General features: G+C 51.4%; 2 protein-coding genes across 2 annotated transcripts; one reads left to right on the top strand and one right to left on the bottom strand.

Moving 5' to 3' along the window:
* Positions 1–5,102: 5,102 nt before the first annotated feature.
* HRG_11898 (uncharacterized protein) lies at positions 5,103–6,245 on the bottom strand (the record flags this gene model as incomplete). Its single annotated transcript, XM_044870368.1, has 4 exons — positions 5,103–5,524; positions 5,592–5,684; positions 5,745–6,081; positions 6,117–6,245. The coding sequence occupies 4 exons, from the start codon at positions 6,243–6,245 to the stop codon at positions 5,103–5,105; spliced, it is 981 nt and encodes a 326-aa protein (XP_044714544.1).
* Positions 6,246–11,454: 5,209 nt separating this feature from the next.
* Positions 11,455–12,627, top strand: HRG_11897 (transposase-like protein; the record flags this gene model as incomplete). Its single annotated transcript, XM_044870367.1, has 4 exons — positions 11,455–11,480; positions 11,692–11,951; positions 12,016–12,494; positions 12,604–12,627. 4 exons carry the CDS (start codon positions 11,455–11,457, stop codon positions 12,625–12,627), a joined length of 789 nt encoding a protein of 262 aa, XP_044714543.1.
* Between the last annotated feature and the right edge of the window lie 1,621 nt (positions 12,628–14,248).

The following is a 14,248-nucleotide window of genomic DNA, read 5'->3' as shown; positions in this document are numbered from 1 at the left end:
TGGAAAAGTAACAGCGGCGTTGGTGGCAGCTGTTGGGGCTGTGGCTCGCGCTCAGGGACGTGAAAAGGGACGAATTCGGGGCCCCGTTCGGGCTCGGGGTCAAATTGGGGGCGGACTGTGCTGTCAATTGGCTGCTCGCGCTGACAGTGGTCGAGCCGCACATATAGGGTCTGTTCGAAGCTATTCACAGCAGGAATAGCTGCCTGCGAAGCCATAGAGCTTAATTTGAATGCGCTGCTAGCAAAATTGACTGGTGAAGGTTTTGCTGATGCTGCTAGCCCCTGACATGTAGCTACGTATTGTGGGTCTCGTGACCTAGGGGAGGTCTTCGGGCACCCAAAGGGATACATCAGGCAACATATATACACATCCTACTATCAGACTTGTCGTGACCCGAACGATTCGATTAAGACGTGGTACCTAAACTTAAGGATCAAGCCCAAGGCTCCAGGCAAGAAATCATAGAAATCTTCAAAGTACCATAACGCGGTTATGGTAACAAACAAGCCCACGCACAGCTTATGAAAACAGGACGAAGCAGGTCCTGTCAATCATCTGTTAAGGCCGGCCCAGCCCACAAGGGCGAATGTCCACCACTTAGATGCAGCATCTCTGGCCGCTTCGGCAGGGGCGAGGTTGTCATAAAAGACTGGCCTAAAGCCACGAGGACAATTGCGGCCACGCGCAACACATCTGACACCCCGGGAGCCCGCCTGGTCTCCACAAGATATCGCCGAGCCGCCTGAGTGCTGTTGTTAGTTGAGAGAAAGACCGATGTTATGAACGAGACAAACCGCAGACGGAAAGGCTGGAGATGATTAGTGACAAATAATAGTGACAAAGTCGTTTGAGGCGAATGGATTGCTCACCCGAGAATGGTCAATACGATAGTGAACTTCATATTGAATCTTGATACTTCAATCTTTGCAATATTGTCGGCGAGAGGTTGTGGCAATCGATCCTGTTTGGTATCCAGTTCCGCTGCGAGGACCTGGCTTTATATATTCGTTTCAGCCCGATGTCCCGGCTGAGTATCTAATTATCATCTGAGAAGAGGGAATGGTATCTGATTGGCCAGTTCAGGTTTCCTGCTGGGTCAGTATGCTGATCCTAGAAGGCGAACCCTGCAGTCGACACAGGTAAACCGAATGAAGAAAAGACCTGTCTGTACTTAGTACGTAATGAATACGAGCTGTGACATGCTGCAAGCTGCATGCAACTGCAGACGACAGCCCCGTCTGACGCGGGGTATGATATGTTACTCTAACGCGCTTTACACGGTCAAAGTACAAGATCAACCACTAGCGCACCAGCCTCTGGTCCCCGACGACCCGAAAGTACTTGCCTGTTCCAGCATTCACCGGTGACGATCGTTTTCTTGGCGCTTATACAGCGAGACATGAATGCGGGGCTAGGGATATGAGCCAAGTCGGACTAGATGGCACTATTTTCACATGTACCATTACACGGTTACCAAGAAGCCTCACCATCTTTTACCTTGACTACTGCCCGCCCTTTAGTGGTAGTAATAGTAGTATTGATTACCGTCTGGGGCAGCCATATAAGGGCAAAAGACGTGCTAGGCTAGAAGACTAGATACATAGAATATCCCGAGTACCTGGACTAAGGGCCGGGTGTAGCACCTAACCACTCCATCTAGCAATTCTGAGGCTCGAAGGCCGGTCGGAAATTCAGGGCCCTTCCTCGTCAGCGGTTCCAGGCACGGCAGTGAAAGAGTAATAGTAGTCAGTTTTGGCCGAGGCCAGGTGACTGAGAGAGACCACGAAGTCATGGGCCGGCCGCAAGCCCCTGAAGGGCCTACAGGGTAGAAAAAGAAAGTAGAGAGTGTAGGTATGTTAGTCGGGGTTTGCCCTGGAGGGCGATTGTCTTCTCCGCAGGAGTATTCGATCCGGGCCACTTCGTGGTCATGACAGTTGGCGAAGTCCCCGTGCCTACTCCTCGGAGGTCGAGCAGGTCATCAAACGGACGGCACCATGGAAGGCGGCGGGGGAAGACGGTTTGCCCCTGGGGCTACTAAAACGCCTGCGGTAAACCAGTCGCTATCTCTATCCTTGCATTGCTAGAGTAGTTAGGTTCAGTCTTTAAGAAGGAACGTGTTACTTTACGGTAGGAAACATTCCTAGGCCAAATTTGTATGCAAAAGAGTTTCCACATCTCGCCTCGGTACCTACAAAGGTCGGGGCCCCCCCTTCCTAGATGGAGGTGGCAGAGCAATCTGCACACACCAAGAGTCCATGCACGCATCGGGATGGCTCCGGACAGTCAGGTTCGGACAGTCAGATTGCAGGGATTGTTGCGCTAAGCAAGGGTTAAAAACGATCGCGTCTTGGCTGCAGCCCAAATAGGATAACTGTCAATTGCCCCTTGCCAGGTGCGCGTCGCCGTAAGAATCGCGCCCTTCAATTCATCAAGCTCGATGGAGATCGCGGCGACGCGAAAGCAAACCCAAATGGAGATCCAGTACCGCGACACCCTCCTTGGCGACATCCGCTCCGCCTTCGACAAAGCTGTGGAAGCCCTGCCGCATGAGCATCTTCGCGCCCCCGTTACTGGTGACGAGGCGAACGACCCTGAGGAGCCCTTCGCTGGTTCCAAGACTATGCCTTCACCCAGGGTTTCGCTCTCGTCACTACCAGCAAGGCATGCGACCGCCTCCGAGTGAGCTGCATCCATCATGGAAGAGGCACGCGAAACACGCGAAAGCTATCGGATACGGTCACAGGGAGCGAAAGGGCTGGGTGGTCGGTTTCACCTACGCATGCCATACGCACCCGCCACTTCAAAATCCCTTCCATTACGCCTGCCATAGATCCCGTATCCCCGAGCGGGCCGCAGCAGTCGATCTGGCCCTCGTGCATCGGACTGCCGGCCTGTCGGCGACTGAATCAACCCGGATTCTCGACCAACACGGCTTAGGCAATTGTCTTTCCGCAAAGGAGTTCTACAACCTGAGTCGGTCTGAAGGAAGACGCAGCAGTCAAGAAGCGCTTGACCTCTTGCTTACTTGTTTGGAGTTCGAAGACTTCCGCGTTCGTTGCTTCTTCAAATACCTTCTCGACGACCAAGGACGACGGACAGCGCGGGTACTCGAGCACCTGTTCTTCTGTTCTTCCGAGCAGATCCGCCTGGGTAGAAGATTCGTCAGCGGATTCCTCATGCAAACCGATGCGACGTTCAACACCAATTGCCTCCACCTGCCTTTATCTGTCATAGTGGGAATCACAAACACAGGCAAGACATTTCCTCTGGCTTTCGCCTTTATAACATCTGAATCAGCTGAAGCCTTCGAATTTGTGAATGCCCAATTGGCGGAACTGGTCTGGTACGATTGCCCACCACCTCAAGTCGTTCTCGGGGATCAAACCAAAGGGCTCGTTGCCGCGATGGCGGCGTCCCAAGCGAGCTGATCCTCAGGGTGAAGATGGGCAAATATTGCAGCTCTGTGAATGGCATGCCGCAGAGAACTTCAAGAAGCGATTGTTAGACTCGGGCAAATATACGAAGGAACGAAGGAAGAGCTCCTTCGGTTCGTTTGGGATTACATACAAGCTCCCGACGAGGCGCGACTTGAAGAACGGCGAGGCGAGCTGCTCGCAGAAATTCGGGAGCCGGAACGCCTCTATCTCAAGAATAATTGGCAACCGAAAGAGCGCCAATTTGTCCGAGCACACACGACAGTACCCGAACCTCGGATGTAACAGCACACAGAGAAACGAAAGCTACCATGTCGTGGTCAAACAGTCTCTCAACAGGCAGCTTCCCTGCAGGCATCTTGTCAAAAACTGGAAAGCTTGAAGAAATTGACTCAAAAATCACCGAAGACGAGGATCGGAGCAGGGCGGACGTCCCAAGGCTGTTGGACCGAGCTGCTTTTCGCCTTCTTATCGGGAAGGTTCCACACTATGTCCTGAGCAAACTAGCTCCGGAGTGGGAGGCAGCAAAGGCCCTAAGGTGGGGGCAAAACACCGAGATCGAGAAGGAGCGCGAGGCATTGGGCGCTCTGAACGAGCCCGGATGTCCTTCTGCGTGTGAGTTTCCACTCAGATATGGCCTGCCCTGTCGACACTGGCTGTACGAGGCTGTTGTTAGGTCCTGCGCTATCCCACTCAATCTTCTTCATCCACGCTGGTTGATCGACGGTCCTGACGTGGTACGCGGCTGGACCATGTCTTATGAAAAGCAGGCAGCTCCTGAAGAAGCAGAAAACCCAGGGGACCGTTACCAAGATGGCGGTAGGAACATGGTTCTTCAATCGGGATTAGAGGTCGTTCAAGTACAGGGGAGCCTCGGCGGACAGCAGGCAGAGGAGTTCTCGAGACTCTTCCGCTTACAGAATGACCGTCTAATAGCAGGTTTCTGGGCGCAGGTACAGTCAAGAGCTCTCCTATCCCCGGAATTGCCTGAAGCACTGCATCAGCCTGGCTTGAAGAGGTTCAAATCCCACGGTGGCACGAAAAGACGATTCATGACCGGCTGTGAGGCCGCAGAGCATGCTGCCGCTCGAGCGGACCGCGCCACTTCGGATTTGCCGAAGGAGTTGGCCAGCTTCCTGACCATTCGACGACTCCGTCCTCTCCTTTGGCAACTTCGCCACAACCTCTTCAGGAAACGGGACGTCGAAAACGGAGTACGAAGGCTATAGAGAAGGCGGCAGCTGCTACTGGGAAGTCTTCAGATAGAGTGGGAAGGGGTGAGAAACCGGATATGCCTAAGCCGCAGTGCAAGAAGCGGAAGGCTTCCAAGGAGGACGAAACGCAGTTGGAACTGCAGCAGCGGCCTATCCAGGATTGTATACTACTAGGGGGGCCTCAAAGTCGGCCAATCCCCGTGACAGCTCCACAGTCACGGGGGGGCGGTTGACCTAGAAAAAGCTCGTTGACCTGGAAAAAAAGAAGTACATAAGAGCCCCGCCATTTTGCTAGAACTTAAAAGTACCTCTCTTCCCGCGATAAGTGCAACACATGTTCGCTTTATTGCAAGCTAGTCATACATCACCATACTGCCTTTGAGGTGTTTTTGGTGTTTTGGCATCGAATTGAGCTCTATTCGATTTCTTCTTCCTTCCCAGCCTCGAGCGCGTCTTATGATTCCTCTTCATCGCATCTCGATGCCGTCAGCTTCCAAGGAAAGCGTCTGACGGCAAATAGCACGCTTATTGCCTCCATCACCACTAATTCGGCTGCTTCCTTTACAATCTCGCGATCATAGTACTCCGGCCACATGATCGCCTTGCTTTGCCCTACGCCGCGGTTGTGTAGCTCGCGGAGAATCCTGTAGCTTGCGCACATCCACTCATTGCAATTGAGGTGTGCGCGCTTGTCGCCCTTGGCCCAGAGACCTCTGATGTCTCGAATCCTCGCCTCTGTGATGCTAATCCTGACGTTGAAGCGTACCTTGCGAAGCCAGCGGCGTATATAGCCAGCTTCGTCGCGAACCTCCTTATTCCTGACTCTCTGTGCCTCCTCTTCTTGTGCCGCTTGTCTATTGTATTCGTCTCGGGCGACTCGAATTCTAGCGTCAGACGCTTAATGGGCCGTATCTCGCTACAATAGTTGTCTGTTGCTGGAGACTGGAGCGCTTGGCTTGTTTCTCTTTTATCTTCGTCATCTCGGCCGTTGCGGTGATGCCGTTGAGAGCGAGGTTTTGTCGGCTTTCCGCGCCTTCTCATAGACGTATGTGACGGAGGAGTCAACGGCATGTGGAGTCAACTGATGTGGCTAGACGAAGCTGTACGTAGGCGTGATACCTCTGAATCGTAGAGAGGTTGAGTCTCGGCGTTGAAACATTGTTCCAGTTGAATCGTTGAATCGAGGGCGGCGTGTGTGGCGATGGTGTTGATGGTCTTGCTGCCTGAGGCCCGCCCTGAGGCTCGCTTTCGATCGAGCCCGGCAGGTCCTTAATAGCCACTTCTTCTGTGAGCGACGAGAGCGTGTCTTGAAGCTGAGAGAGCACGATCTCGGGACTGAATGGGAAGAGGCCACATTTCTGCCAAGATGAGAGAATTGTGTGCTTTTTGAAGGTGCGAGTGCGGACCTCTTGAAGATGATATAGAAAATCGGACTTGTTAAAGTCATATGCCCCGTCAGCAATCTCACGATGTAGAACTTGTTGATGCCAGTGTTTGTATGACCTAAAAACGCCGACATCAAGAGGTTGAAGCTGATGTGTAAGATGGGAGGCATTGGGAAGACCTTAATGTTGTGATCGAAGCAGAAGTGAACCATCTCTTCTGTATAGTGACTATCACAGCTATCCATAAGTAGAAGCCGCTTCTGAAGTGGATCAACTGGTCTCGTGTGTTTCTCGAAGTGTCTGATCCATTCAATCGCGATGACATCGTTAATATACCCCTTTTGGCTGGTTGAAATGATGGTATCGTCGTCAAGGCTGTTGCTAACCCAACGGGCAGGAATTTGGACCAGCGCTCCTAATAGTGTGGACCATTAAGAGGACTATTAGTGCACACTGTGGTTTACACTATTAGTGCCGCACTATTAGTGTAGTGTGCGTTTCTCACACCACACTGGTGGTTCAGTGTAGCTTGCCCAAACTGAACGGGTAGTTCAGTGCAAGGGTCCAGACTAATAGTTGCACTATTAGTGCGCCCCATGATTACCAGCAACCCGGATTTTACTACCTTGAAATAGGGTTTCGGATTGATTTCCAACGAAAACATGTATAACCTGTAAGACGAAGTGCGTATTATCCAAGTGGCGGAACCCCGGTCGGGGAGTTATGATATACCCGTTATGTCACCGTACAAGGCGGGGTGCCAGGTAGCCTCTAACCTATCTGTCATCTCTAGGGTAGGAGGCAGGCTGGCTCGTCAATATTTATGCGAAGCAGTTGAGATGCCAATACATTCGCTTCTTTCCGTTGTAATTAAGCATACTGGTAAGCGTCTAAACACAAGCTTTGCTAAGAGCTTCCGCCTGTTATTGACTTTATTATGCTATCAAAACATGTTGCTAAGTTATCGTTTCTGGTCGAGAAAACCCATTATACCGGATGTTGCCCTGCCAATTTGTTCAAGTTTGTCAGTCGGGTTACAGTCCAAAGCGCAGATTGAGCCTCGGCCACACTTCTACGGCCCCAGCTACACCAATCATTAGCTTCATAGGTCGATGCACCGCAAGCCTTCTGATGCTCTTCTCGTCGAGGCTCAACTGAGGATCTCCACCGCCGTTGCGTACGCAAATTGGATGCCGACGTTAGGAACACTGGGGCGTGTCGCTTGGCTGGCACGAGATGAGCGCGAGACGAGCGCGAAGCGAGCACGTACGGAACAATTCGCGACGATGTAAAGTTTCGTCGTGCGCCGACGCTAAAGGGATATGACCGATCATTGGCCGGCAAACTCAAATTAATTGGATTCTGTGGTCCAAACCAAATCACTAGGACTTCCTAGGGTGGTCAAAAAGAGGAAGTTGTCCACCACAGAATGATCTGACCGGAGCTGCCACAAACAATCCGGTTTATCCCACCAATCCTGCTCTCCGCCAGATTCCCATGATCGCCACTCTTATGGTCTAGTGCATTCCCTAGAGGATCATGTCCTCCATCGTGGATCACCCGAGGCTGGCACCTATATAGATGATTCTGACCTTATTAGTGGGACAGCGGCTTCCCGTCACCGGCACCATCCTCTTCGCCTGTCCTTAGCGTCTACCGCCGAAAGACGTCTCCTATTTGGCAGTATTGTCGAAGAGAAGAAGGTAGGAGTATTCCGGCAGCTTGGGTTGATTCAATGGAACGAAATGGTGGCATTGCCAGCCCTGCTTCGACAAGAAAAGAGCGAAGAAATACAATTACTGTGGTGGGTCGTCCGCCATCGTCAATCATTTGCGAAAGGAGCACAATATCATTATTTCTGGGCGGCAGGAGACCAGGCGGGAAGTGACGCAAAGTCGCCTCGGAGACATCACCGCATTCCTGGCCAATGGAACTTTGGTCTCCACCAAGAAACGCAAGGCGACCGCAGAGGTAGATGCCCTAGACCAAGCGACTCTCCGCGAACTGTACTGCCGTTATACAGTAGCCTGCAGCCTCTCATTTGCTCATGTTGAGCAGCCGGCCTTTCGCGACTTTATCCGGTATATCCGTCCGGCCGCCGATGATCTCCTCCCGAGTGTCAAGCGATATTCCGCCCCAGCCGAGGAGGCGTCCCAACCTACAGGGCACCATTCTTGTGTATATAACTGGGACCTTTGTCCCCTTGACTTGGGCAGTGGTCAAGGCCAATTTGACTCAAAATAACCCTCACATGCATGGCATCTTTCCAGTTACTTGTGACACCGAGGTCCGGCGACACGGTTAAAAATGACTTACAATGGGGCTACGACAAAAAAGGAGTTTGTAAAGCGAGCTCTGCAGAATGCTCTCTCGTCAATCCACATTGTTCCAGACAATTGGACATCGCCGAATTGTTTGGGCGTAATAGGGTTTACAGTTCAATTCGTTACCGAAGATCATGGTCTGCAGTCCCTGGTGGTGAGGATAAAAGAATTGGAAGGACAGCACAGCGGCGAGAACATGGCAGAAGCCATCATGGAGTTCATACGAGAATATGGAATAGCGACAAAAGTTGGATACTTTATGATGGATAATGCCACCAACATGAATACCATGATCGACAAAGTCTCCGACGACTTGGAGCACGAGTTCGAAGTTTTCTACGATCCTCTTCCTCACCGACTTCGCTGTTTCGGCCACATCATTAACCTGGCCGTGATGGAGTTCCTCATGGAAAGCGACCACCCACAGCAGATTCCTACCACGGACCGTCCGACGACGAAGTTAAGCAATGGAGAAAGCGAGGGCGATAGGCAAATTGCATAATATCGTGGTCTACATCACCTGGACTCCCCAGCGACTTCAGACATTCACTGGTCTCACTGACGGTCTACGGCTACGGCGCGACAATGACACTCGTTGGAATTCGTGGCATAGCATGGTTGAGTGGGCCCTTAGAACAAAAGTCCGTCAAGGCATCACCATATTTTGTGCTCAAGAGCCTGCCCTGCAAGACGATGCTCTGACTTCCTCTGACTGGGTTACTCTGGCTGAAATTCACAAATTTCTCGAACCTTTTCACGACGCTACAATGGCCAACGAAGGCACCGGCAATTCCATCTCTGACGTTCTGCCAACCATGGACTATCTCTTGCATCACATTGAAGCGGCCAAGGAGGCCACTACCATCCCCCACTTGGCTACAATGATGGAGACGACATGGGCAAAATTAGCCGACTACTACGAATTGACGGAAGATTCGCCAGTCTATTCAGCAGCGACGGTATTAAATCCTTCCCTCAAGTGGGCATATATGGAGAAGACTTGGGACGACAAGAATGAATGGATTGAGAGAGCTAAAGCTCGGGTAGGGAGCTCTGGAGGAGGCATACAAATCTACCACTCCTGCCCTGTTCTTCGACCAGCTTCCGCACAAGAGCCAAGTGCAAGACGACCAAATGGGTACAAAATGTGGATGAAAGAGCAAAGGCTACGATTTTCAACATGGATGACGACGAGTACGAAGTGTATTGCCGCGAGCCTGTGGTGATGGTATCGGATCCGTTGAAATGGTGGTTAGAGTCAGCGCAGCGGCGACGGTTCCCTAACTTATCTTTGATGGCCATTGACCTTCTATCGATTGCGCCTATGTCTACTGAGACAGAGCGGCTCTTCTCCAAAGCCAAACTTTCGGTAACCGACCAGCGAGGATCTATGAACATTGAAACTTTAAATCTCTTGGAATGCCTACGATCCTGGGACCGGAGCGCTCTGATACTCCCATCCGAGGTAAGATTTCTGTTTCGTCAGATGAAGATTGTCTAATTATGGATTCCAGTGTCGCTATATCGATCCGGAAGCCACCGGTACCGGGTCTGAGCCTCTGATTCAGGAAAGGGGCGAGAAAGCTGCAGGTAAGGCAGGCAATTCGGTGAGGGCGCTGGAAAACTTGAAGGCAACCTTGCAGGTGCGACGGGTGCAATGCCAAATGTCAGACTATATGTTCACACTAATAGTGTAGACCACAGTTTGCACTGTAGTTCAGTTTGGCCGTGACGAACAGACTAATAGTTCAGTTTGAACATCTCAGGCACACTGGTAGTGTAGTGCGGCCAAGTCACACGCACTGAATGAGCAGTTTGAGGGGTCCAAACGCACTGGCCACACTATTAGGAGCATTGATTTGGACCCCAGGGAGTATCACAACCGAAGGAATGCAACTCCCAGCTGCAGAAATAGCCTCAATCGCTGTGACCGACACTGTATCGTGAGCGTCAGATAAAATAGGGGCAGTGTGGCTAACAGACAGACCGTCTGACAGACCGTCTGAAGGTGGTCTGACAGACCGCAGACCGACCGACCGCCAATTCTCATCAGACCGACCGACCGGAGCAGTCAGTCGGTCTGGGTGGTCTGAGTCGGTCTGACTGGACTGGTGTTCCCGTGATGCCATTGGTCCGTTCCGCCTTAAGGTAGCACCTACCTAATGTCAACAAGTTACGCGTCTGCCCTGCCAATTTTCGCGTCTTCCCATCCATCTACGAGCTACAGTGTATCATACCGCGTCATTATGTCTTCTAGTAGGGATACGAGCCCCGTGTCGTCTGTACCGCAGTCATTTGCATCCCGTCCACATCCCACCCCAGTTAATGACAGTCATGAGGCTACGCCTGCCACGTCCGAGGCCAGAGCAGACGAGACAGATGCTTCACAATGCGAATTTGACATTGATTGGGAGAACATCTGGCACGGCGGCAAACGACTTTGGGTGCCAAATGAGACCTCGTCACAAAAGGGTCGTCGGCACAAAGATCAAAGAGTCGTGGATCTACAGATACGGCGCGAACTTGGAGCATAGCGGAGTACGTTACTGGCTTTGCAGAATCTGTCACGGGAAGAAGAACTATTCGACAGCGTTATACGCCTCCTCAGGGACGTCTCACGCCGCGAAGCACCTGCGTCGTCAGCACCAAATCACGGAATTCGGCGAGAGTCGTCCCGGATTGAAGACTCCGTTTACCTTGGCGGCTACGTCACCATCCTCTTCGTCCCTACCTTTATCTCGACAGGCCAGCCTAGGCTACCAGCTCGCCTCCCATTTCGACGAGAGGACATGGAAAGCTCGCTTTGTGGACTGGGTCATAGTGGAAGATGTCACCTTTCGACAAGCATCCAGCGAGCGGCTTGGGTGGCTCGTATCGAATGGAGGAGAGCTTGCAAGTCGGCTACTTCCGGAGCATCACACCACGATCTGCTCATGGATTCGTCAAGCCTTTGAACGCCGACAGCAAATTGTCTTTGATCTCGTCAAGAACGCGAAGAGCTCGGTTCACACCAGCTTTGATCTATGGACTGCTTCAAATGCGTTTAACTACGTCGGAATTGTCGGACATTTTGTTGGCAGTGAAGGCCAAAAACGCGATGTCCTTCTTGGACTTCCGCGCTTAGTCGGTCCACACTCCGGTGAGAATATCGCCGCCTATCTCAAGGAGGTAATCGATCGATACGAGTTGGGGTCCAAGCTTGGATACTTCATGCTTGATAACGCCAAGAGCAACGATACCTGCCTAGAGACACTTGCTAGGTGGTTTCCAATGGATGTCAGCCGACGCCGCCTACGCTGTATAGGCCACGTTATCAACCTGGTTGTCCGAGCAGTTATTTTGGCTCCAACGTCAGTAAATTCGAGGCTGAGCTTCGTGGAGCTACATATGAGTTCAAGTTCGACATTTGGGCCAAGAAAGGAGCTATCGGCAGACTCCACAACATTGCCACCTACATTCGACGGACAGATCAGCGACGACAGGGTCTTCGGCATTTGCAGACCGAGCTCGCTGGTGACGATCCTATTTTTACCCTGGAGATTGTTGTTGACGGCAAGACTCGCTGGAACTCTATATACATGATGATCAAACGCGGTACGTTTCTCGTCCGAGGTTGCTTCCGTATTCTGAGTACTGACAACTTGTCGGCTTACACCAGCACTCGAACTGCGCTGCGCCATCGAGCTCTATCAATCTCGCTGGCAAAAGCCTAAGAATGACCCTGATCACCGTGACCTAACTAACGACTTCCTCAACGCTGGGGACTGGGTTGAATTAGAGCGTTTCTACGAGTTCTTGAAGCCGTTTTATATCCTGACGAAGACTATAGAGGGCAACGCCAGTAAGCCGGGGCGGAGGGCGGCCACGGCGCTGTGTGAGACACTTAAAACCATGGACTACCTGTTCATGAAATTCAAGCAGGCCGCGGAGGATACTCAGTTCGAGGAGGCCTCCCATTTTAAGTCGGGAATTGACTGTGGATGGGCGAAGCTTGAAGACTATTACGTCAAAACCGATAGGACACCTGTTTATCGGGCAGCTCTAGCACTGCACCCGTCGTATGGGTACGACTACTTCGAACGACACTGGAAGAAGGCGATGAACAAGCCGCAATGGTATAGCGACATTCAGTCGGCTGTTGGTAGCCTATTCGATGAATACCGGAGGCAGACTGAAGTTGAAACTCAGGCTCAAGCTGGGTTTTGGAAGACGAATCCGAGGAAGTCGACGCTGACAATGACTACAGCTCGTTTGGAAAGAGATCGATTAGCTCGTTAAACACACAGCGGAAGAAGGTCAAGGCAGTGAGTGAGCTTGACTTATTCCAGACCAGGCCAATTTACGCCCAAGATCTTGACGTTGCAAACCCTCTTGAATGGTGGAGCCGGCATCAACTGGAATACCCAGTCTTGTATCGAATGGCGCTAGATCTGTTCTCAATTCCTGGCATGAGTGCTGAATGTGAGAGAGTGTTTAGCCAGACAAAGAAGATGATCACAGACGAGCGCAATCAGCTATCGCCTGAAATAGTCGAGGCTGATCAGCTTCAAAAGCAGTGGCTAATGAGAGGGTTGGTAGCTTAGTAGGTGTCTATAATGAAAGAAAAGGGCGGCCAATACATGGGCGCCCGGGCGCCCAAAAAAAATTGCGCGCCCAGGCGCGCCACTAAGAACCGCAGATGTCATTGGCCCATGAAACAGCAAACTTACAGGCATGTTCCCAGGTCTGTAGTCTGCATTAGAGAGCCATAAAGCACAAATTGTCTACGGTTTGACTACAATACACTGTTCTACCGAGCCGGCGGTCGAATGTAAGGCTTTTTGCTCTCTGCTGTCCCTTTCAACGCTCTTCCATATGTCTTTCACGCCTCTTCTCTTGTTTGCCAGTGGATTATCTCCCATCTCTTTAACCACTTGGGTTTCAATGCGTTCATCCTCCGCCATGCTCCAATCCAAATACGCCATCATCTCTTCTTTTGTCCATTCTCTTGATCCTGTTGAGCTGATACCAGTGTTGCTAATAATATGACAATAAAGTAGTATACTGCAGTATATACAATACAATACGCGATTTCTCATATTGTACCAATACAATATGCTCGCCGTCATATTGTGACGATACAATATAGCGCCTTCCATACTGGCAATATATGGCTTGTATTGTTTGTATTGGTTGGTAGTCATTCGCCTTTCCGTTCCCCAATTCGCGCCAATATGATGACGCGTCAAAAAACACGCGTAAATATAAGCATGTTCTATGTATTGTTTTTCGTCTGGCGGACCTCCAGGACGTAAAAGTTTCCTATTGGCGCACGGAAACGCGTAAATGTATGTATAAATCCAGACCTACAGGGTAGCGGCTCGCCGTCCAAACACTGTTTTCCTCCTCAACCCCGCTTTCCCACCCCAGGACTTACAAGCAATCTCGATGCCTCAACAACGCCTGCCTTTTGTTCAAACATCGCCGCGACGGATTCGTCAATATCAGACGAATACTCGGAGATTTCCAGCCCACGGTTGCATGATCCAGATGAGACCCAAACCACTGAATGCCAATCGTCGCAACCTCGCACGGCCTCCATAAACCCTTCGGCCAAGCCAAGAACATCATGGGTCTTTTCTCATATGCCAGACGAGGACATAGAGACGAAATACTACAATCAGCGGACCGGAAAAGAAGAATGGCGCTGCAAACACTGTGACAAAACGTATTGCTGTTCCGGTGGAACTGCGGCCCCAGCCAAGCACCTTACGGATCCTCCTCCTGACGGTCACGGCCTCCCAAAAGGCGCGCCACGAACTGCCAAAGTCACGAATATACGAACTATTCTCGAGATAGCTCGTGTTACGGCCAAAGAACATCCCCGAAAACGCCGTCGGCTCAACGATCAA

The sequence above is a fragment of the Hirsutella rhossiliensis genome, assembly GCF_020360975.1.
Source record: "Hirsutella rhossiliensis strain HR02 chromosome Unknown scaffold00026, whole genome shotgun sequence".
Taxonomy (NCBI): domain Eukaryota; kingdom Fungi; phylum Ascomycota; class Sordariomycetes; order Hypocreales; family Ophiocordycipitaceae; genus Hirsutella; species Hirsutella rhossiliensis.
Note: the sequence above shows the minus strand (reverse complement) of the source record. Positions and strands in the feature narration are given on the sequence as shown.